General features: G+C 38.3%; 1 protein-coding gene across 20 annotated transcripts in view; it reads left to right on the top strand.

The window, feature by feature from the left end:
* The window catches only part of DMD (dystrophin), a 953416-nt gene that overhangs the window by 707834 nt on the left and 219838 nt on the right, over nucleotides 1-25744 (top strand). For all 20 annotated transcript variants that reach the window (XM_083612216.1, XM_083612211.1, XM_083612219.1 and 17 more), the window contains one exon: nucleotides 9604-9758. In XM_083612216.1, coding sequence (XP_083468342.1) covers nucleotides 9604-9758 — 155 coding nt within the window. The remainder of the gene's footprint in view (nucleotides 1-9603; nucleotides 9759-25744) is intronic.

Here is a 25744-nt window from a genome sequence, read left to right as displayed (position 1 = left end):
GTCTTTGTCTTTATTATGTATTTTATATTTTTTATATTGTGGTTTTATGTTGTGAACTGCCCTGAGAACTGCGGGTATAGGGTGGCATGTGAATAATAATAATAATAATAATAATAATAATAATAATAATAATAATAAATTGGCCGTCCTCCTCTGCACACTTTCCAGCTTGCCAGTATCCTCCTTAAATAAGTCATAGGGTGACTCATTGGATGATACTCAATATCTTCTGAGATTGTGGTTTTATGACTTTAATCCACTGGTATGACATTGGTATGTCAGCTGGGGATTTAAATGCAATATATAGCAGATTTGACTTTCATGTTGCAAGATAGCATCTCAGGAGAAGAATAAGAAACTAGTTGTGTCTGGGTTTTAAAAAATATATATAGTCCACAGTTGTATGAATTAGTTTCATTCAGCTTGTGGTTTCTGTATGCCTTTTAATTTTAAATGTATAACCCTCCTAAGTGCTAGGAGCTGGTTATTTCTTCTAAGAGGCCAACCTAGAGATGGTTGTGGAGGAAAAGAAACTGGTCACCTTGTATAAGCCTACAAATCCTTGGTAGTACATAGCTTTCAAATAGGGAAAGAGAAAACTCCAACATCTTACCTGATTCAATGAATATTGAATTTTGGTCTCTACTGCCAGCCTGCCGCCTCATCACTGTGTCATTTCTTGGTACTAACAGCTCTCGTCAATGTTGAACAGTTGTTTGTTTTTCTTGTTCTCATTCCCCTAAATTCAAAGAAATTATTCTCTAGCTTAGCAACATTTTTATTTTCATCCTTCAAAAGAAAAATCTCCCTTTGTCTGCCTTGTGATTCTTATTGTGTCAAACCCTGCATAAAAGCCTCTCAGATGTGATGGCATTAGCAGTTTTGTGCTTGACTGAGCTAGACATATGTGAAATCAAGAGAACTCAAATCTTACTGAACTCAGTTGATTTAGTTTTCTATTATAAGCTGGTATTTGAATGTATGGATCTAATAATAAATCAGGATTTCAAGACAAGTGCTTTCATGTTTTCTGTGTTATGATAAGCAGTTGTTGGCATTCTGTCCCTAATATATTATACAATGCAGAGGGAATTATTTTCAGTGTGTTTGTCACTTTTAATAGAGTTATTATTCCTTACTAGCTCTCTTTTGTGCATATGACGGCATGTAGAAAGAGGCTGCTGAGAGGGATTTTTTAAAGACAATGTTGAAACTAATTTGCCTCCTCTGATATGACTTAATTTGTAAAAGGGATTATGAGGTCCAGCGTTGACATCTGTTTTCAACGCTAGGTCTTAACCCAATAAAATGTCAAGTAAGAACAGAAAAGTGGCCTTGAGCAGGTGTAAAGTTCCTTTCCTTGACCCACTGAATAAACTCACAGAGAATCCAACATATCAAGGATTGGGCAGTGAGGCTTCCTGACAATTTTAACCCTTATAATTTCTTTTTCTAGATATTAACTAAACTGAGAGCTACTGATTTTTGCATCAGTAATGTGATAATATTCATTTATGTTTGAAATTATACATTCTAATTTGTAGTAGGTATCTGATACTTTCCGTCTAATCTGATTTGGTATTACAGTTGAAAATTGATGACGTTCATATTAAACTTGTATTTTGCCAAATTTCAAGTATTCAAAGTGCCTTATGTGCTTTATTGTTGTAATCTTCACAACAACCCTGTAGTGTAGGCCAGTATTGCTGTACTGTTGCTATACATAGGTTGAAAAAAATAATGGTCATTAGTTATTTTCTGATATTTGATGCATACCCTCCAACATTTCTCCGATGAAAATAGGGACATTCCATTCCATAATGATAATTTTACTATTTATACCCCATACATCTTTCTGGGTTGTCCCAGCCACTCTGGGCAGCTTCAAACATATATAAAAACATAATAAAACATTAAACATTAAAAAAACTTCCCTATACAGGATTGCCTTCAGACGGCTCGGGGGGTTGGATAACTCAATACCCTCCAACACTTATCCAGTGAAAATAGGGACATCCTAAGGAAAAGTGGGACATTCCGGGATCAAATAAGAAACTGGGACGGCTTCTTTAAATCAGGGATGGCTTCTTTAAATCAGGGATGTCCCTGGAAAATAGGGACATTGGAGGGTCTGTTGATGTGAGTCCTCTTTCATACTGCATCTCTTCTTACATTAATATATATATATATATATATATATATATATATATATATATATATTGTTGGAAGTAGCAACAAAATATATCTGTGATTGGAAGATACATATTTCAGCATAACACACATCAATGGTAAACAAGTTTTCATTTGCACGTCTCTGCCAACGATATGATCATACACATATTACTGACATACTGTACACCTTTTCCTGACTACCTTCCCTACATTTGTCCTCCAACAGATAGGGAAATAAAGCATGTGAAGCTTGTGGGAGAGGTAACTGAAGCAGCTTCTGTTATTACTGTTATTTCTATTGCTCTTCGCCTCACAAGAGCCCAGGGCAGTTAACGGCAAAATTACAACATTAAAAACAAAGTAACAACATGGTACAAAGTATAGCAGACAAATCAGCATTAAATTATACAAATTCAAATGATGCCCCTCTTATTATGCTCCAAAGGCCTGTCTGAACAAATATGTATTGAGTTGCTATCTGTATGCAATCAGTAAAACATCAATCTACTAAGGTTATTTGTTTGTTCAGCTTTCAAACTACCCTTCATGCAATCAGGATTTTCAGGGCAGTTTACAAAATAGTAATTAAACAACCATCAATGAAAGCTATTTAAACAAGAAAAAAACAAAACAAAAACTACGGGAATTTAAAAATCAATATGCAATATAAAAACAGCAGCAGTTAATAAGTGCACTAAAACCTTGAGCAATCAATTTACAAGTAATTACAAGCTATTAAAACAACAGCATTAAGTATCATTAAAATAGCAGCAGATAATAACCATTATTAAAACGTAGTGCCATAAAATTACCCAAAAGTAGGCTAAAATAGGAAGGTTTGGAACTTTTCTAAAAACCACCACAGAGAAGGACCTGTTCTTGGTATTCAGCTAAAGACTTGCTGGTAGGCCAGAGAAACAAGGCATCCAATACAGGGCTTAGCAACAAGTAGAGATTCTTTTCTATTTATTAAATGAAGAAATATTTTGACAGAACTTTGGCTTTGAGACATCCTGTATTGCTCTTGAATATGATTTTGGTTATGCATACATTATGTAAAAACTGTATTTAAAGAAACGAGCACTTGGTGGAATATAAATGTCTTATTTTTATATTTGGCCTTTGGAAAGTTCTATATAATTGCATTCACAGTTCTGTGAGCTGGGAATCTCAGTTAAAGCATACATGATGGCCATCCAACCTCTGCCTGCACTCACTGCCAAACAATGACTTTTCTTCTTAGTTTATCTCTCTCATTTCTACTGTTGTTCTCCTCCCTGTTCTATACCAGTATCTTCTAGCCACAGTTGTTTACCACTGACCCTGTCACTACTTGACAGCATCACCTCTGCTACCAAAGTAAGAAAATGACCACCAGGCAGGCATTTCCCTGCATGTATGACCAAATCACAAAGTTTGGGCCTTTGAACAGATTTCTGAAGGGCTGTTCCAGCCAACATTTTCTGTGCCCAGCCTGTGCATATACAGGAATGCCAGCCAGCCATGTTTTTTCCACTGCAGTCTTAAGAGATGGTAGGAGAGTTGCGGTGGGAGGAAGATGTGAGGGACTTCTGGGACTGCAAACATTTTATAAGTAAAGAAAATTTCAGTATATATGATCAGAATGATGTACACATTTCCCTAATTCCTTAAACTATTTAACAGTCAGCAAAGTTATGAAACGAGAGAGATAAACTAAAATATGTCACAATGAAATTAAAGTAATGGAACACTTTTTGACAGAAAAAAGGGAGTGAGAGAGGGAGAATGAAACCATGATTAATTAAGAGATAAATGGGGCCTGAAAGTAAAAAGAGAATGAGGAAAAAGAAGAGAAGAGGTATGTCATTAGTTTAATTATAAAAATTCATTATATGAAGTCATGTAAGACAGAAAATAATGGGACTCTAATAGGCTGACTGATAAAACACTCATTGCATCACTTTGGTCTCCATCTCTGTGAAAAGAAATGCAAGTGATGACTGAGGACTGCACCAGTTCAAAGTTGCTGAAAAGATTAATTGTTTTCTGAGAGAACAAGAGAGAGACCTACATTCTGTGGGGTTTTTTTTTTTAAAAAACTAACTGATACTGGTGTTTAGTAATGTCAGGATTTTAATAGATATAAGTATTGAAGTTAATGGTGAGAAGCAACACTTTTTAAATAGTCCTGTAATGCGTTTGTCAGGCAGCCTATTAAATAGTATTCTTCAGACAGGATTACAAGGTCATTAAAATTCAAGCAGCACTGGGAAAAGTACACATTTCCTGAGTGAAACTTTATAGGCCATTACTTCATTGTGTTTTATCAATAAAACAAATAGCATGTGTTGATCCTGTTACATTAGCTCGCTTCTTTTAAACAAAGATGTTGGTTTAAAAATAAAAGATGTAGAAAGCCATATGAGTGAATGACAAGTACTGTGTCATTCTGTTAGGACTGTGGACACTTTACATTTCTTTAAGTATCCATTTTTTGGAGCCTGGCAGTGATCAAAATTCCAAGGATTGGCATGGCCATAAGTCAGACTGAATCAGACTCCATTTATTCATTCATTCATTCATTCATTCATTCATTCATTCTTCCCTTTACCCTAAGGTGGCATGCACATTTCAACATCAGGCAGCCTAATAAAATACGAGCAATTGACACAAAATTAAATAAATAAGCATCTAAAACCAGTATGAACAATCACTGCCACAATGATATTTTTAAAAAAATCTGTGATTCATTATGAGCATAATGATTGTAAGAACCATGAACCTTGGTAAGTTGGATGTGATAAAAAATGAGATGGCAAGAATAAATATTGACATCCTGGGCATCAGTGAACTAAAATGGATGGGAATGGGCAAATTCAGTTCGGATGACCATCATATCTACTACTGTTGGCAAGAATCCCGTAAAAGAAATGGAGTGGCCCTCATAGTCAACAAAAGAGTGGCAAAGAGTGGCTGTACTGGGATGCAGTCTCAGAAATGATAGAATGATCTCGATACGAATCCAAGGCAGACCTTTTGACATCACAGTAATCCAAGTTTATGCACCAACCACTGGTGCTGAAGAAACTGAAATTGACCAATTCTATGAAGACTTACAACACCTTATAGAAATGACACCAAAGAAGGATGTTCTTCTCATTATAGGGGATTGGAATGCTAAAGTAGGGAATCAAGAGATAGAAGGAACAACTGGAAAGTTTGGCCTTGGAGTTCAAAATGAAGCAGTGCAAAGGCTAATAGAGTTCTGCCAAGAGAACAAGCTGGTCATCACAAACACTCTTTTCCAACAACACAAGAGACGACTCTACACATGGACCTCACCAGACGGGCAGCATCAAAATCAGATTAATTGTATACTCTGCAGCCAATGATGGAGAAGCTCTATACAGTCAGCAAAAACAAGACCTGGAGCTGCCTGTGGCTCAGATCCTCAGCTTCTTATAGCAAAATCCAAGCTTAAATTGAAGAAAGTAGGAAAAACCACTGGGCCGGTAAGATTTTGTACAAAGATTACAATAATAAAGGACAAAAGTGGTAAGGACCTAACAGAAGCAGAAGACATCAAGAAGAGGTGGCAAGAATACACAGATGAATTATACCAGAAAGATATGGATGTCTCGTACACCCCAGGTAGTGTGGTTGCTGACCTTGAGCCAGACATCCTGGAGAGTGAAGTCAAATGGGCCTTAGAAAGCACTGCTAATAACAAGGCCAGTGGAAGTGATGATATTCCAGCTGAACTATTTAAAAGATGATGCTGTTAAGGTGCTATACTCAATATGCCAGCAAATTTGGAAAACTCAACAGTGGCCAGAGGATTGGAGAAGATCAGTCTACATCCCAATTCCAAAGAGGGGCAGTGCCAAAGAATGCTCCAACTACCGCACAATTGCACTCATTTCACATGCTAGCAAGGTTATGTTTAAAATTCTACAAGGCAGGCTTAAGCAGTATGTGGAGTAAAATGGGAGTGTCTGATCACCTCACCTGTCTCCTGAGAAATCTTTATGTAGGACAAGAAGCTACAGTTAGAACTGGATATGGAACAACTGATTGGTTCAAAATTGGGAAAGGAGTACGACAAGGCTGTATATTGTCTCCCTGCTTATTTAACTTATATGCAGAACTCCCAAACTGGAATTAAGATTGCTGGAAGAAATATCAACAACCTCATATATGCAGATGACACAACCTTGATGGCAGAAAGTGAGGAGGAATTAAAGAACCTTTTAATGAGGGTGAAAGAGGAGAGCGCAAAATATGGTCTGAAGCTCAACATCAAAAAAACGAAGATCATGGCCACTGGGCCCATCACCTCCTGGCAAATAGAAGGGGAAGAAATGGAGGCAGTGAGAGATTTTACTTTCTTGGGCTCCTTGATCACTGCAGATGGCGACAGCCGTCACAAAATTAAAAGACGCCTGTTTCTTGGGAGAAAAGTAAGGATAAACCTAGACAGTATCTTAAAAAGCAGAGACATCACCTTGCCAACAAAGGTCCGTATAATTAAAGCTATGGTTTTCCCAGTAGTGTTATATGGAAGTGAGAGCTGGACCATAAAGAAGGCTGATCGCCGAAGAATTGATGATTTTGAATTATGGTGCTGGAGGAGACTCCCATGGACGGCAAGAAGATCAAACCTCTCCATTCTTAAGGAAATCAGCCCTGAGTGCTCACTGGAAGGACAGATCATGAAGCTGAGGCTCCAATACTTTGACCATCTCATGAGAAGAGAATACTCCCTGGAAAAGACCCTGATGTTGGGAAAGATTGAGGGCACAAGGAGAAGGGGATGACAGGACGAGATGGTTGGACAGTGTTCTCGAAGTGGAGAGCCAGTGTGGTGTAGTGGTTAAGAGCGGTAGACTCGTAATCTGGGAAACTGGGTTCGATTCCCCGCTCCTCCACATGCAGCTGCTGGGTGACCTTGGGCTAGTCACACTTCTTTGAAGTCTTTCAGCCCCACTCACCTCACAGAGTGTTTGTTGTGGGGAAGGAAGGGAAAGGAGAATGTTAGCCGCTTTGAGACTCCTTCGGGTAGTGATAAAGCGGGATATCAAATCCAAACTCCAAACTCTACCAGCATGAGTCTGACCAAACTAAGACAGTAGTGCCTGGCCTGCTCTGGTCCATGGGGTCACGAAGAGTCGGACACGACTAAACGACTAAACAACAACAACATCATAATGAATAACAAGGAATGAATGGACAACATGAAGAACAGCATTTTAAAGCAGTTCCTACTATGCTTAAGTTAAATATTGGTGTGGAGAAACATATTTTGAGTATTGGGGACACAGAAGCAGCCTACAAGACCACTCAAGATTGCAGTGGTTCTTTCATACTATCAGGACAGTCACTTCGGCTCATGTATACAAAAAACATTGTGTGAACCACCCATCAATTATGCATCTTTTCTATTATACAGATATTCCTCAACCCTTGCTTGTTTGTAAGGGGAGCTTCATGGGCTGTAATGAAAATGCACTTTAAGTTGGAGGAGGTTGCTGACCCACATTGCTCTAATGTTTATCTGTACCTTTGGAACTTTTCCCCCCCAGAAATACACTACAAAAACATTGCAGTAATTATATTCAGGCTGTTCATTTATCTACTTGATGTTCAGTCTGCTTTGTGTCACAGATAAATATTCAAAGAATTGCTTCGTTATCATTAATTAATTCAATGCTGTTAGTCAAGTCAAAAGCAGTTCTTTCACAAAGGGGAGCAAACACATATTATTCAAAGAATTTTGGTACAATAATTATAGTATTACTTTTTCTATTATGGCTTTTACTTTGCACAACTACAGTATTTACTCAAGACTTTTAACACATTGGAACTGAGGACAAATGCTTCCCAATGTTCTCCAAAAGACCAGGACAGTGAGGTTTCATAGCAATATTATTTAAACCTACAAAACAATAAACTGCTGGTCATGGCTGACAAGTGATATATATTCATAACATAATTTTATTTAAGTTTAAATGTCCCCCTTCCACGATTTTGTGTGAATGTGGCATAAACCTTGTCAAAGCATTCAAATTCAAAATAGTTTTTGGGTCGTTTTTCTTAAATGCTTTTTTTATGCTCTTGGGAGAAAGTATCAAAGAACTGATATTCCAATAATTATTTTTTTATCAGTACTATATTATCCCTGTATATGCATGTTCAGTACTATTCCAGTAGGTGGCACTCATTACATAACCTAATGGATAAAACAATAAATGAAAATTTGAAATATATTTATTAATTTTTGTACTCAGCATTTGTCCTATTTCCCTATATGCCCTATATGGATCACTAGCACATGTATAAATATAGAATGCTAAATATTTAAATCACCCATTTATTTTTAGGAGAGAAAAAACCATATAGCAGACAATATATATACTGTTATGTATATATTTACACCACAGACTTAATACCAAACTACATCTTATATAGTTATATACTGCCACACTTGGGTGAGAAAAGAGGCTGAGCAGGAGGAATTGTGACTGGAGAAACAACTGGCAGGGAATGAGTAAAGCTGCATCTTTCTTTCTTTCTTTCTTTCTTTCTTTCTTTCTTTCTTTCTCACCCCATCCTCACCTCAAGATTGCTGTGAGTGCTTTTCCCCAGGGGAAAAAATGGATAAAAAACAATTTCAGAACTACATGTAATGTGTAGCTTGGTTCTCAAACTGGTTGAAAGGTCATTTGTGTTCCTCAGGAAACCAGAGAACTGTAGTTCTGTGACAAGAATGTGGGTTTCATTTTGTAACGTAAAATTGTTGGCACCACCAGACTGCAGTTTCCAGAATTATTTTGGGGAAACCATGAATGACAATTAAAATACAGCCTGGCATACTCGTACCTTGCATTTTCTTGAACAGTTCTGTTACACTTTTGTTACTAGATTTATAATCTTCCATCTCATGACAAAACAATTCTAGATACCCTAAAACCAGATTTTACCTAAAGGGTTTTAAAGTTACAATTGAATGAATGGCTCTCCCCCAATCCTAAGGACTTCTAATTCATAGATATAAATATAGAAATAGAAATACTGTAGATATAGATATAGGACCTATTCACATTATCCTGACACAACCCCTACACTAATACAAGACAATAGAATGAAAGAACAACACCCCAATCTCTCTCCCTCCCCAAATCTCCCCCTCTCTTTCACCTCAGTTGTACTTCTCTCTGCTTATTTGTGTGTTTCATTGCACAAAAAAATCTTAATTAAAACTATTTTTTTAAAAAAAACACTGCATGGAACAGCGTGTTTTGTTGAAGTGAATTAGGGATATTATTTACCCAGAAACTTCATGTATCTAACTAGCAAATATGTTTTAAGTATTACCTGAACTTGGGAAGGTTCTAAATGTTCCTCAACAATGTGTAATATGTTTTATATGCATTTCTGCTCTTCTTCCAGCAATTTGCAAAGGAGCTACGGCAGTGGCATATAAACGTGGATGTGGCAAATGATTTGGCACTTAAGCTTCTCCGGGATTATTCAACTGATGACACCAGAAAAGTAGAACTGATGACTAATAACATTAATGATGCTTGGGCCACCATTAATAAGAGGTAGGACACAACTTCTAGTACCATTCTTGTAAAACAAAACTAAGTAGTTGGATATTTTTCTTAAGAAATTATAAATATTAAAGTATTAAGAAATACTTAACAGGTAAGGAGGAAACCGTTCTCAATTTATTGCTGTTATTTTCAACTGTTTCCAATTATGTGACTTGGGAGGGTCTCTTTCAGGGGGTAGATTGTCAAGAATGGGTTTTTATCAGCTATTTTGCTTATTGTTGTTGTTTAAGTATATGATTAATCATTTTCTGTAAGTTTTTGAGTTCCTGTGTGTGTTTGAGTTTCTGCCTAATCTTTCATATTGTTGTATCTATCTGTAACTCAAACCGGTCTGCCAGATTTCCTGCTTTCTATTATTATGCTTGCTAGGAAGCCCTATCTAGAGCAATTATATTATTTGTGTTACACTGTTCAGCTATTATCAGTGCTATATACTAAGTATGGAAATGACACTCTTGTTCTGTTGAAGTGTGGGTCATGTAAGGTTAGAAGATGAAGCTCTATCAGGTCCCCATATGAAAAATCTATAAGTAATAATTCTTCCTAGATTAGGTTCTTGATTAAAGCTTGCTTTGTTCTTTTTTGTAGTCTCTCATCATTTATTTCGATACCTCTTCAGTTCTGAAAGCTATTTTAGAGCCTTCCTCTAAACTATGAATCACCCATTATAAAATCTATATGAAAATTCATAGAATAAAATTAGGTTTATTAATGCAATAAAATTCAGATTCATTGTTTCATATTGTTGTACACTCAATGAGATGCATAAAAATTAAGTTAGGTTCACTTAGATTGGTTTAGTATCTAACATTAGACTTTATATCTAACATTAGGCTTTATAGCTTATAATCAAATCCAAAAATGAATGTGGTTTTAAATTGTGTTTAATTGCAGTTTATGAATAAGGTCAGAAGAGTGCACAGTGTAAAATGTAAAATATAATCAGAGAGTTTCTTGGCATAGGGAGGATTATTTAAATCAGCTGTTACTACCAAAAGTGTTCCTTTCTTTTCTGTACTAAAATTACGGATAATAATTAGGCTAAACCTTGTGTCTTATATGTCTGAGTTAAACTGTTGTACACTTTGAGGAACTTGAGCACAAAAGTAAAAATAAATGAAGGATAGAATTTGCCATCTTCCTTAGAAGTAAAAAGCATACGTCTTTTCCTGGCTTTATTTCCAGTTATTATCTTCCTGGACCCAAGTATGTCCCTTCCCTAGGCCATTTCTGTTTTGAAAAGTTGGAGGATTGACTGGCATCCTTCAGCTTCTCTATTTCCCTTTAAGTGCTGTATGTTTCTGGCTGTTTGATTCGTATTTATAGCCAGACATGGCAGTAAGGCAGGTATGCATATTAATTATAAATAAATGGCACATGTTCTTTATATAGTGTTCCTTCTTCCAAAGTACCAGTGTAAGTTCACTTAGGAATTCTGGAAACCAGTAGCTAAAGAACTCTGGAAATTGTAATCAAATTGTAAAGCAAATCACATTAGGTGAAACACTTCTCTCCATTTTCACTCTCTCTCTACCCCCCCTCCCCCGCACCCCAACACTGCTTCTGATTGGCAAATGTCTGAAGATTTTACAAGATAGGTATACTAATGGGCAGGATTCAACTAAGTTGTTATCTGTACAGAATGAGGTTCACTTATGCAATGAGACTTTTCCTTTTTCTCCTTCCCCTATGCCCTGTTAATTTGCTTGGTGGGGAGGACCCAGAACAGGTTTGAGATGAGTGGTGGCATGCATGGGAAGGAGCCTTATGGTAGTCCTGTACGGTAGTATTTTTAACTCCCACATGTTGCTTCTTTCTTCTGAGCTACAAACACGACTAGAGGGGATGAGGGCTTGGTATGTAATGTACCTAAGACCAGTCTCCCTCTCCAAATATTGAAACATTCCAACAGCATTTGTAACATTGCTTATTATAAGTATAGCTTACGATGCTCAGATAGGTTATTAGATCACTTTGAACAATAAGAGGATTATTCTACCCTATACTACTTTTCAATGGATTTGCTAAACCAAATACAAGATTTTATTTTTCAGATGGTTACCTTATATGTACTGTATAGTGTCTTCCAGCTTTTGAAATAGCTTTAGTTCATCAGTTGGTTCAGGTTATGTGAAAAATACGTTGGTTCATAATGGAAATTATTGCCCACATGTCCAGCATTAGTGAGCATGTCATTTCCTAAAACTGAGACTAGCTACTTATTACTGATCAATCTGCATTTAGATGCACCAGCTGCTCCTTCTGCTGCAAAGAGGGTAGGAAATGTGCATAGGAGAAATAAGCAAGTGGGGAAAGGGAGACTTAATCCTTCCTTTGGATACCACTTTTCCCCTGCTGTTTTTCTGCCCTTGCTGGGGCCCCAGACTTGTGTTTTTCACCAGAAACATGGCCAGAAGCCTCCATTTGGGCCATAAGAGCTATTGGCTAGTTGTAGAGGAATAACAATGGGTAAGGGAAGGGTTAAACACACACCCTCTGCTTTCCCCCTGTAATGCAGCCCCTCCTAATGCAGCTTTGCAGCTGAGAGTTTAGAAATGTGACCTGGACATGAATGTGTTATTCCATCTTCAACTTCAGTTGTTATATTTACTAGTTAGTGGTAGCAGTGACAATTCCGTGGACAATTCTTTCAGCTATTCCATGAGGTCATTCTAAGCTTCATCAGCTGCTATAGTGATTTCATAGGAATGTTGTCTTTCAGCTTGAATTGTACTCCGCAGCCATTTCTTATTGCTTCTATATACTACAACAAGGGCAAGCTGTCCCTTTTTGAAGTGATCTGAATATAGTTTTTAAACAAACAAACAAACAAATAAATCCTCAACCACTCTTTATCATTCCAGAAATTTAAATTTCTTCACTTGATCAGGCTGTTTGTTAACTATATCTAATTGTACGTCAGGTTTTTAACAAATCCTGTTGAGATCTCAAATTGTGCTCTGTAAACAAAATTCCCATTTGTGGTTGATATACGTATGCCAACTGAAGCCTGCTGATTTAACTGATTGAAATCCTGGCTGCCCTTTCGCAGCTTTCAATGTATATCTCATGGTGTGAATAAAGCATTTACGCCAGAAAATTTGTGGTTGGATAGATGTGGTACAGAAGTCACAAGCTTGATATTGGTTTTGTTGGAAATGTAGTAATCTGTAGATACAAACTGTGTAGAGTTGTTACTTGTAAAGCACATCTGGTTACTCAGAAAGACCTTGGAGAACTTGCATGGTGATTCCAGAAGTTGAGAATCGCCTGCAGAGCATCACTAATAATTTGGAAATGAGAATTCAACCTGCGTTTCATGGAAACAGATTTGACTTGGATATAGAGGGAATCTCCCCACTTACATCCACATGTAGACTCCAGCTGCCCAGCCCCAACCAATATCAGGGCAGCCATCTTCAAAAGCAGACTTATATAGAACTTGCTGCAATGCTCTAGTCTGGATGTCCCTTACACATTCCAGTGAAACAAGTTCTGTTTTCTCCAGATAGGAGTGTAACTGGTGAACCAGTTGGAAAAAAGTTGGAAAAAAGCACTCCTGAGCACTGCCGCAACTGGGGCTACTCAGTTAGCTTTGAGAGCACGAGCATTTCCAAGTTGCAAATGTAGTCCTTCAGGGGAACACAACTCCATTCAGGGCCATTTGTAGTCTCCATCTTTCCCTGCCAACTGCACCTCTGTCTTGTTTGGATTAAGTCGAGCTTATTCTCCTTCATCTAGCCACAAGGTGTCTCAAGTCACCAATTAAGATCTCACATTGGTTCCAAAGTCCGGAGGAGCTTTGTTGGACTGGTTATAGATAGGGAAAAGACCTGGAGGCAGCAAAAAATGGGGTTGGTTATAGATGCTATATACAGTGAGAAATAGGAACATAGGGTGGAGGAGAAGGAAGCGTGAATTGCATATGAGGGGAATTCTGCCACTTGTGACTTTTGCTATCACTTCAACGTTGTGTTTTCTCAAATCTAGGGGAGTAATGGGACCATGAAGCAGTAAAATATGTGGGGAATGCAAACTGCATTCCCACGCCCCATATTTATTAGAAATCATTAGCAAATTCCTCAGTGTCTTACTTCCAGTATGTTTTATATTAATTTACACCAAGCTTGCAGCCATGATGTGTCAGTAAGGTGTGCCGCGCTTGACAAACCATCAGTTGAACAAACAAGGAGCCACCCAAAACCAGAAAATATTATACTTTGCCTGCAGCTGATAGTTCAGCCAAAAGTGTTTCGGTCAGACTGAGAACATCTGCCAGCTTGTATTTTGTTTAGCTTAGCTAGATCTGCAATTGATTGTTATGTATTTACCCCTTGCCCCACCATTTTGTTTTATAACACTGAACCATAATGAAAACGACATTCTAACTCCTGTAATTGCCAAGTTTGTTAGTGTTTGATGGGTGCTTCCCTTTTTGCTCATTTTTGTAGTAGCTAGAAAGATGCACTAGAGGCACATACTCTAATTACTTGGGCCAAAGCCAGGATTACTTGTAAACATGTGTCTTCATCTTCTTTTTTGAAGCATTTACTATCACCAAAATAACTGTATTTTGTGTTAAACACAGGTAGCAGGGGACTATGTGGTCTGTGCTGCTTGAATTAGTAACAGCATATCAACCAGCTGGACTAAGAGGAGGGAAAAGACTAGAAGGAAGGGAACAACAGGCAGAATATCCTGGATGTAAAATTATTACTGCAGGATTGTGTAGTTTTCTACTCCCTTGGCCTCTTTCTAGTTTAAGCACTAATTCTTTCTACTGCTACATTCTTGTTTAAGAATTAGTATGATACAGAAAGCAAAAACATGTGTATCTTAAGCCAGGCTTTTCAATATTTACTTAAAGGCTACTGGCCCCTACAACATTTTATTGTATCTTACAGCTGTTAGCTTTTAAAACAAGTAATACATGTGGAGGCTTGTGAAAAGTCATCAGAATATTCGTTATAAATGCAGGCTGCTTGCTTCTTTGCACCCATTCCCATAGATTGTACATGGGCCATTGTGTTCCTAGGTACTTTCTGCTGATAGTTAACAAGAGAATCCTAATAAAATTGTGAGCATTTCATTGCAATTCAACAGCTCAGCCTGTGACTAGGTCTAGGACATTTCAATATGCTGAAGCCAGGGTAAGGTCTAAAAGTTCTGTCATTTTAATCTAATTCATATATCTACCACTATGGTAAGTGCCCCAGTATGGAATTCACACGGAAAATATACACTCATAATAGAATGTATAGGTGCTAATGTAGACTGCCTTGCTTTGAGAAAATGTGCTGTTGTAATTAGCAAATCTTGCTCATCAAGTTACATTTGCTTACACTGAATTGCATTTGCCATTCTACTGCCCATTCCCCATTTCTCATAATAATGTACACAAGAAAAATAAATAAGAATCATGAAACTGAATTTTATTCTTCATATTACATGTGAGTAAGCCCCACTTGAGTAAACATATAAAGGATTGAGCTATAATGAAAGCCCAAAGTAATTGTGAGCAGCCTAGTGCCTCACCAAAGGCTCCTTGAGTTCAGCTTAGCAGTGATGAGATAACAGGAAAGGTCCTCTTGTGGATCAGTAACTGGTTAAGGAATAGGAAACAAAGGATAGGAATAAACCATATCTCCAATCTGCAATAGCAGATTGTGAATAGCACGGACAATATTGTTAGAATGTAGTTCACACATGATATTCCAATCTATTTGGACTAAGGACTAAGCTATGGCCCTCCTTGTCATATTGAGATTTCAGACCATCAAATCCATGGTCTCTAATTTCATTAATTTAGTCAGCTAACGTTGCTGCCTCCTGTATAGTTTTGGGATGTCGCTCTTTCACTAGATACTTCAGTTCCCTATTTATGGCCACATAAAATTGCTCTAGCGCCACAACTTCCTTGATTTTCTGGACTGAATCTGCACCCTCTTGCTCTAACCAGTTTGTGAGGAAATTTTGGCTCCAAGTTGAGCATATGTTTCTTCTCTTAGCTTTGTCACCCTTCTGAACTTTCCCTTAGCTGCTCTGAGGTGATTCCAAATCGTGTATAGATTAATTGTTTAAACACATCAAAGTTTCTGGACTGGTCTTCTGGCATTTGTGCATATATTTCTGCTAAGGTTCCACTAATTCTAGCCCTTAATATTACCATTTTTTCCTCATCCTTTACTTGGAAATCATTGCATGCTCTTTCAAACGAGTTGAGGAAAGCCTCTGGATTATCTTTCTCTTTGAATTCAAGGAAATGCTTGAGATCTACCCTAAACTGGCTTTGGTCATTTGCGCTATTATTATTATTTTGGTTTTCCCCAGCTGCCAGTTCCAGTCTCCGCATTTCTAACTGGAATTGCATCTCTTTTTCCCTCAGATGGTACTGCTCCCTTTCTTGTTCAGCTTTAATGGTCTCTCTAGAGTCGGACACAGCTAAACGACTAAACAACAACAAACTTTCTAATTTAAATTTGTATTGCTGTTCCAGTTTCCATTTTTCAAATTCTAAAGAGAGTTTAGGCTCTAATGCCTCAGAGGGAATTCTAATATTTCTTCTAAAATCTGTCCCTCTTCCTGAGGATTCCCACCCCCCACCCCCCATTCAGAGCTTTCATATGGTGTCTCCCTAACAGGATTTCTAGGCTTTTTTGGGTGGCATTTTGAGTGAGTGTGATTTGACAGCAAAACAGGGTCAGATAGGAGAATTATTATTTTTTAAACCCACTACTATTCCCTCTGGCTAGGTTTCCTTTTAGACTCTGGCCCAGAAGCCCTGCACTGAGTCTTCACACCGACCCTGCAAGCTCACTTCACCCAACCACAAGTCTAAACCTCTGCCAGAACAGCTTCAAGTTTTCCACAACTACACTAGTATGTCTTCTCACCCAGGATAAGGTGGTCATCCCTAGATCTACCTTTCCCCTCATGGGTGTATTTATCCCACCTCTGCCACAAATTTTGTGGCATTTGTACTGAGCCCCCAGTCGTTTCACAGACTATTGACCTGTAAACCACTGCTTTATTCTTCCGCTGCCACCAACAAGGTTTCTTCTGGTGAAATACTGAGTCTCAGTCAGGTTGTAAAGTCAACAACGAAGATTAAAGTTTATTGAAGAACAAACAAGTTTTAAATATATTCAGAACAGTTCCTCAAATGCGCGCCCTTAACCAGATGTAGCTCTATCTCACAGTCACACTCTTCTCTCTCAGTTCTATCCCTGTCTCTCACTCCAGCTGTCACAACCGCTATGTTCGTCTTTTACTGGCTCTGTCTAACTCTGACTCCTCTATCTCCCAATGGTAAAACCCCTGGGCTGAGCCTCAAAACCAGGTAGGCTCCACCTCTGAGCTTTCTCATTGGTCAATCTACATTAACCACTTCCATCCCCCTGTACAAACAAAATCTCAAGGAATGGGCAAACGCCACATCGACCAACAGGAAGGAAATGCTTTGAGTGAGGGCACTACATAAGAAGAGTGCTGCTGGATTAGACCAAAGGCCCATCTAGTCCACCATCCTGTTTGCACAGTGTTCAGCCAGATGCCTATAGGAAGACGGCAAGCAGCACAGCAGTACAGCTGCGCTTTTCCCACTTGTGATTTCCAGCAACTCGCATTCAGAGGCATATTGCTTCTGGGAATTGTCAATTTTCACTGCCTGTGATAGCTGGAATATCGTTTGTCCTCATTTTGAAGCGACCTCGCTAATGTCATTTTTGTCTGAAATATTACCTTGAGCTGCAAACATATACACCCTTTGCTGGGAGTATGTCTCATTGAGCTAAGCGGGGCATACTTCTGAGTAGACTCGTATGAGTTTGCTCTGTAGGTGTTCCTAATTGTAAAAAGATTATAACTAGTTGTTTTCTTTTTGAAGGCTCTATTATCAGGTGACATTTGGGATAATATGAGGTGATATCTGTCTTTTTATCACAAAAACGTCTCATATAAGACTGTCTCAAACTGAAGGCAAAGGGTGCAGTGGTCTATGCACACTTGCAAGTCTCAATAAAGAGTCCTATTCTTCCTTTTAAGAAATAAGAATGAAGCCCCCTATCCCCAAAATGAGATTCAGTACAGTACAACATTTTTTTACTTCCAGCTTCCTTAAATTAAACCACCTTCCTTTCTCATCACTCAAGCACCAGAAGAAGCAAAGGATTTCACAGGATCCAGGTCTCAGCTCAATCCTGTATTCAGATATGAATGTTCCCTGGATCTGACACAACTAAATGTTTATTGTCTTCTTGGCTTCCTGATAAATTTGTTGGTTTGAGGTATATCTGTTTGCTTTTCATTTTCTGACTTACCTTTTATTTTTATTTTACTGTGTACTTAGCTGAAACACAATGCTGGATTGCTGTTTGTCTTTGCCAAGGTTTAAACTGATCTGTTAGATTTTCACGGGAGAAACAACACAGTGAATAACTCAGATTTCCCTTAGCAATACTACCATATTGCATGTAAAATTTTATAGCATATGGACTGATTAGCATTCAGAAACTGGTGGTGGACATCTAGAATATAAAATACTTGCTGCAGTGGAACACATTCAAACATAATAATAATAGCAGTCCATGGAATGAAGGATACAGAGAAGGAAAGTTCTATACAGTATTATAGAGCATTCAAGTGACACTGCTCAACTTTAGAGCAAGCAACTTGTAAAAGATTTTTAAATGGCACTCTGTGGCATCCACATAAAGAGTTCCAAGAACAATTATTTGGGTTGATCTTAATCTTATAAAAGGATAGAAGATCAGAAGTTTAGCTGAAGTCAATTTGTTGTTGTTGTTTTCTACCCTTTAAAAACAAGGCCCCAGAGTTGCAGATTTCAATGGATGCTACAACAAAGTCATTCTTTCAGTTGCACACATAACTTGTGTAAAGGTAGGGGAGATCATTTAGCCAGGCCAGCAGAAATGCACTGGCAGAAGTCTCTTAGGACTACATTGAATTGCACCCTAAATGATTTTAGTCTTCCTGCCATTCTTTGCATGCAGTAGAACAACTTTATCTTTGCTTACTCTTTTTAAAATGTAAATCTCTGGCTGTTTACCATGGTACTCTGTGCAACACTGAATTCCAGCTCACTTTTAGCACTCCATGCCTCCCTCCTACATTCTCTTGCTTGACAGTGATCATACTTTTACAGTGGTACCTTGGGTTACAGACTCTTCAGGTTACTGTTGGAGGCAAAGAACAAGATGGTGTCACTTCCCATGCCACATAGTGAAGCATATCAAACTGGCAACTAAATCTTATTTAAGCACTGGCAACACAAATAATCCTTCATTGTACCTGAGGGTAGCAAGCTAGCTTAGGCAGGGTTGCTCAGATCGCATGGTGGACATATATTTATTATCTAGCACCTCACTGCAGTTTGCTCTCCACTTGGCACCTGCCTTCTCAAACAGATGCTGCAATGAAGCAGTTCTCTCACCAGCACTCATCATGTGAGCAGAGCAACAGAATAACTACTAGGCTGAAATCCCTGAATTGGCTACCTGTTTGCTCAGTCAGGGGCCTTTTACAAGTATGTTGTCTGCAACACATTGGGAGAAAGTTCATAGACAAGCTGGTCAGCCAACATGGAGTATTGTCCACATTGGCTCAGGGAAATAGGAATGGCTGATTGTGTGTGGAACACCTGAAGAAGAAAAAATCAACCAGTTTGCAACCTTCACTTCCACATTTTTACCTTCCTTGGTATGCACATTGCTGATAATTCATACACAGTTGAATTAAATAAATTTCAACTGTCATTTGCATTCAGATGTGCTGTTCTTAGTCCAAACGCCCTCTCAGAGCTATTAGTGTCCTCAGAATCTGTCACATTTGGCTACATTTCTAGTTGAAATCCTATTAAATCCTGGGAGCCTGCAGGTCATAAAGCCAATCCCCTGCCAAAAGCAGGAGTTTATCCAAAGCTATTCTTGTAAAGGGAAATAAACCCTCATCTACACATATTTGGATATATGATTGGAAGTTACTTAAATGATCCAAAAGTCATTCCTTCTTAAGGTCTGAATCCAAATGAAAGCAACAACATGCTTATGTACTCTATTCCTAAAGATCTGCAGTGATAAATGTTTTATCACACATTTAGGAAGTTAGTTACAGTACTGAAGCCTAACAAAGAGTTATTCTTAACTTTGAGCGTAAATCATTACAGTTGCAATCTGAAACATTATTTCTTGTCTCTCTTCCCCATGGTAGGCAAGAAGAACAACCAGCCTTTATCCACTATAATAATACTTTCCTGTGATAGACAAGAGGAATTTAAAGTCTCCCTACTTCCTCCTGGCGATTCTAAGCTAAACTAATTATATTCCATCATTCTCTCCTCATTTTACATTAAAATGAATAACTATCCGTTTACTTGATCAGGGATTTTTCTAATGAATGTTCTATTTGTCATATCATTGCTACTTACTACTACCAGCTCCAGCATAGCATTTTCCCAAATGAAACTTGGTAAATAAATTTATGATCTAGCATACCTACAAGTAACTGTGCCCTACCATTTTTCAGGACAGCTATTTTGCAATTTGTTCAGGAAAATTAGAGTATGCAATAATTCTCCATGGCTTGTTTTTAACTTTCTCGTGGCAACAAGAAAAAAATCCCTGTCTACATCAAGATCTGGCAGTTTCCAGCAGTGACAGCTGTACTTAATGATTTTATTTTGTTCCTGAGTTTATGCCCAGTTTCCCAGTCCTTCCACATTTCACAACTATGTGCTAATCTACAGGGATTCTGTAGTTTTCTTCCATGTGCTGAAAACAAACTGAGGGTGAATACAAGAGACGTATTTCGTGGTATTATTCCACCAGAGAACCCCTTTAAAACTTTTGTCTAACATCCACAATTCTGAGAACCTTAAACCTTCATTTTCTAAAATAAAGTATTCTTTGATGTGGAGGAAGAAAATGGACAGTGTGTGGACAGTAACTATTAAAGATGAGAAACCAACAGGGGTTTAGTTTCCAGGGACCAGGATTGTCCTGCTTACCTGACTATCTCCTACATTGCCATGAACCTTGTAGAGGTTGTATTGGAGGGACTGTCAGATCTGGATATAGAATGGGAGGAGCTCAGAGAGTCAGAAGTAGAGGACCCTGGGGAGGGGCAGAACAGGCTGTCAGATGAGCATCCCACCTCTATGACACTTAGCACCTCTAGTTCGGTTTTTCCAGCTTTAGAGACACCTCTGACACCACCTCTGGTCACAAAGGAGCCTCCCCTCTTCAGAGGAGAGGTCTAAGAGTAAGCCTGATGCCAAGAAGGCTCTGACTCCACCCGTCTCTCTAAGGATGTGTCGCTGGCAGCAGTGGTACAAACAATCTTTGCATAGCCAGCCTACTCAAATGAATTCCCATTTGATTGCCCAGTCCCAGACACATGATGCTTGCTGCACAAGTGTCTGCCATACTTCAAAAGGAAGGTGCAGGGTGTGTGTGTATTCTTGGATCAGTATCTCAGCTCATGCTTAGCCTTGTATTCTCAACTTTTGTAGACCTGCTGAAACTTGTAACCTGCAGTCTGCCTTCAAAAGGAAGCCAAACCCTGGTAAACACTGCCCTGGAACTTTTCACCACTTCAAAGTGGGGTGCATGTAAGAACACACATGTGCACACTGACTAGAGGTGTGTGGCCAGTGTGTCTGCCTTCTGGCTTTCTTCCAAACCATATTTACCTGCTGAGGGTAAACATGGGTGGAAATAGTTATTGTTTAAGTTTGCACGTTAAATTGCAACATCTATCACATCACATTGTTCACCTCGGTGGAATTATAAATGTAAACTTACGTCCTGGAAGACGAGAAAATCTGTAATTCTTAGTTAATTGGAAGAAGCAGCCCTGACTTCAGTACTGTCAGCATGATTTCAGTCTGGCGATATGATAATGATTATTATGTCAAATGCAATCAAGAATGCAAGCCTTGAACTGACAAGAGACTTAGTTACTTTTAAAAATGCATGATTTCATGTAATATGTGGTCTCTTATTCTGTAGTAGCCAAAGCTGGGTACAAAAGGAAACTAACTTATCCTGAGGAAGAAATTGTGGTCGTGTTACTTATTTTTATATCGCATTTTACTTCCTGTAAGTTAACAGCTTAATTTCTTTCTTTCTTTTTAATGCATTAGATTACCATTCACTTGGCTCGTTTTTTTAGTTACTGAACAGAAACAGAGATTGGACTGAACTTTATATGCTGCCTTTCCACAAAGGAAATAAGTGGCTTCCATTATACAGGATAAATAAAAAATAAGCACAATACGTACACCTAAGCATTTCAGTAACTACATTTCAATAAACAATAGTTTCAATGAACAATTCATTGAACCATCTTTTTATTTAAAAAAACATACCAAAATATCTGCATACATATTAAAATCTTACATATTAAAATACAAAGAACAATCATAACAATCATTCCAGACATGGAAGTTGTAAAAACCTAACAAACTGTTATGGCAATAATAGTCACAAAAAACCTAAGAAGTTTGGTGGAACATGCTGCAACAAATACCAAGCTGTATAACACAGGCAACAGTACACCATGAGGAGAGGACAAGAGTATTACACTGAAGGTTGATTCACACAGTAAGTTCACAGTTTTCACACAGACTTTCACATGCACTTGCTTAGGACTGTGTTTGTAGCCCAGACTAAGTTCATGGCCACCATGAGGGATGTAGGCAAGCATGCCTATGTTGTACATTGTCACTGCACTTGGAGAGGTGAGGCCCTCTGACTTAGTTAAGTCGGCACCCCGCTCTCCTTTCCTGCTTCTCTGAACTGCAGCTCAGGGCTGTGGTGAGGCCAACTTGCCCCATCCACTCAAGAATTCTGGGGCCCCAGGGGTTGGTCATGTGGGAAAGCCTCCCTACTCACCTTCAGGGCTGCTAGCAGGGGAGTGGTACCACTGCAGGCTTAGACTGCTTTTTTACAGCATTTCCCATGACTGTGTTTTTCTCTGCAGGTTTAGTTTAAAGCTAAATAAAGTGCCCCGCCCCAGTTTAACACATTTATATATGCCTGTGCCTTTATTTATTTTTAATTTTAAATTTTTTATTCATACAAAACCAATATAAAATAACTTTACATGAATAAATGGAAAAAAGAAAAACTTACGTTTTCATAAACATACAAAACAACTCAAAACTAAACAATACATAGAATGCATTTATTTCAGCCTTCAACTGCAGTCCCTTCCAATATAGTCACATAGGAATAGACTTTCAGGATAAACAACCAAATTACAGAGGGATTGTGGAAATCACAAAAGTATAAACCTGCTTGGGGTTTCTAGGAGTCAAATCTCTCAGTGGTTACATGCTGTCTCTACTTCTCATATTGGTAAAGGCTTGCACATGAACACAAAATTCCACACTAGATTTGATGAACAAGATCTGTGGATAGGATCTCTTGCAAATGGGCTCCATGGCATTGAGGGAGGAAGCTAATCTTGTCACCCTTTACCACTATCCTGTTAACTCCCAAACTGTCCTGCATAACAAAATATATAACTATCATGCAGGTAGTTGCAGATTTTGCCTGCAGGGCAAAAAACACAGGGAGGTTGATTTCAATCGGAAATCAGCCTGGGAAAAGGGGTAACCCTACCCTCGCACAAGTTGACTTGTTTTAAATATAGTTAATGTTAACACACCAAAACACAGTTATGTTAAAAGCAAATGCACCTGAACTCCTCTACCAGGCAGTGTGGGACAATGAAAGGTCAGGGAGGTCAGAAGAACCCAGGATGAAGTTAGACTTGTTCAGGTTATACTAAGCCATGCTTTAGTGGGGTGTCTGAACACAGCCAGTTTGCAATGTTGAAAGTATGTGGTTTGAAAATAACATCTCTAGTTTAATCTCTTGGAGAGCATGAGTATGCACTTCATATCTGACTCTTTGCCCAAAGATGATGCTGTGAAGAATATATTGATTAGGAACAGGCCCAGCCCTGCTATTCAGCAGGCTAAAACAACCTGTTTCAAACCAGCACCATAAGGGGAGGATAGACAAAACCAGGATTTAATGTCTAAAGGGTGCAGACTTTTTAAACAGTTAGTATGCTCTAGTGGGGGTGAGGTTGACTCAACCTCAGGCAGCAGAATGTCTTGGGACAGCACTTGTGGGACAGCTAAAGCATGGCTGGTGCGCAGGAAGTTCTAAACAAACAAGTTTCTTTTGAACAATATTCTGATAATGTTTTCATTCATAGTGTCTCTATATAGTCACAGTGGTTCTCAACCTGTGGGTCCCCAGATGTTGTTGGACTACAACTCCCATCATCCCTGAGCTCTGGCCTTGCTAGCTAGGGGTGATGGGAGTTGTAGTTCAACAACATCTGGGGACTCACAGGTTGAGAAAGGCTGAGTGCCTACAAATACTAATTTGAAATTGTCGTCTTAGTTTTATTACTACTCATTATTGCATAGTTCCTTCATTTGAATCCTAACAATTCTTTTTTTAAAAAAAATGAAAGCTGGAAACTGCTCTGTTCTTTTGAATAATAGTAAAGAATACTAATACAAGGCCACCAAGCTGAGTCTCTAGAGAAGGCAATTTTAAATGAAAACTGCTAACAGTTTAATACTGTGAGTCTTAATTGGTCTCATGTAATGTTATCCGTGCATTTCACTCTTATTAAATTTAGTTGTTTCTGCAGTAATTAAGAGTAAGAAAGCAGGTGCCTTTAAAACCTAATTATTTTGATAATCAGTTTACACTTAAGTGCCTTTGGTAGCCAGGATTTTATCTTAAATGAATTTTAACCAAGTAATTAATATACACATTTTGACAGCACTGTTGACTGCTATAAAATCTCAAAGGGGTTGTGCTTTTGGATGCAGCAAAGAATACAAACCCTCTCTTCTTAATAGGCCAGCGTTTTCTTCCTCCGAAGATGAAACACCTTAGAATTGCTAATGTTTATGCACATTGCATTAAATAATTTTTATATAAATATGCCCTCCAGTTTATATGTTGCCAATGAAGCTCTTAGTCTCAAGCTCTGGAACTTGGCATGTTCTGGGAATTGGGATGGGAGATTTATTCACCACTTCTCTTTCTCTTATTACTTCTGTTAATAGTTCATTTTGATAAAACACCACCTTTTTGGCATTGACCTCAGCTTGATTATGCTTCTGCCCCACCTAGATACCTTTGTCTGGCTCCCTCCTTCCCTTTGGAACTGGGCTGGCTACTGAGTTCAAGCAGCTTTACAGAAGTTTTGTAGCACTTGGGTTCAGGAGTACTGTATACACACTGCTTCCAAACTGTAGGGGTTGCTGCATTCCTTCTCCAAAGGACTGACACCATGAGGAGCTACTCCCCTCCAAAGGCAGGCTTTGGATTTTCCAAATATTTTGTAACACTAAATGGTTCCTACTTAGCAAACAGAGAGTCAGATTGTTCCACTGTTGCTACAACGCAACGGATGATATCCAATGTTAGCCACGATGGAGAAAATAATAATTTCATAAAGCTGTATTATTTTGATGACTGCCAGACCCTCCAAGTGCCCCTATTTTCCAGGGACATTTCTGGATTTACAGAAGCCATCCTGGTTTCTGATTTGATCTCAGAATGTCCTGCTCTTCCTTAGGACATCCCTATTTTCATCAGAGAAATGCTGGAGATGTGAGCCAAGGAAATAATTAACAATACAACCTTTAGAAGACATCTGAAGGCAGCCCTGTATAGGGAAGTTTTTAATGTTTAATGTTTTATTATGTTATATATGTTGGAAGCCACCTAGAGTGGCTGTGGTAACCCAGTCAGATGGATGACGTATAAATAATAAAATGATGATGATGATGATGATGATGGAACAGGAAGTCCCTATTTTTATCGAAGAAATGTTAGAGGGTATGTGATTCCTTTTTAAAAATATTTTATTTTACAATTTTACAATCACAATAATTCATAAATTCAGTGCTTTTCCAA

The sequence above is a fragment of the Podarcis filfolensis genome (assembly GCF_964270895.1).
Source record: "Podarcis filfolensis genome assembly, chromosome: 4".
Classification (NCBI taxonomy): Eukaryota; Metazoa; Chordata; class Lepidosauria; order Squamata; family Lacertidae; genus Podarcis; species Podarcis filfolensis.
This window is presented reverse-complemented; position numbering and strand designations above follow the sequence as displayed.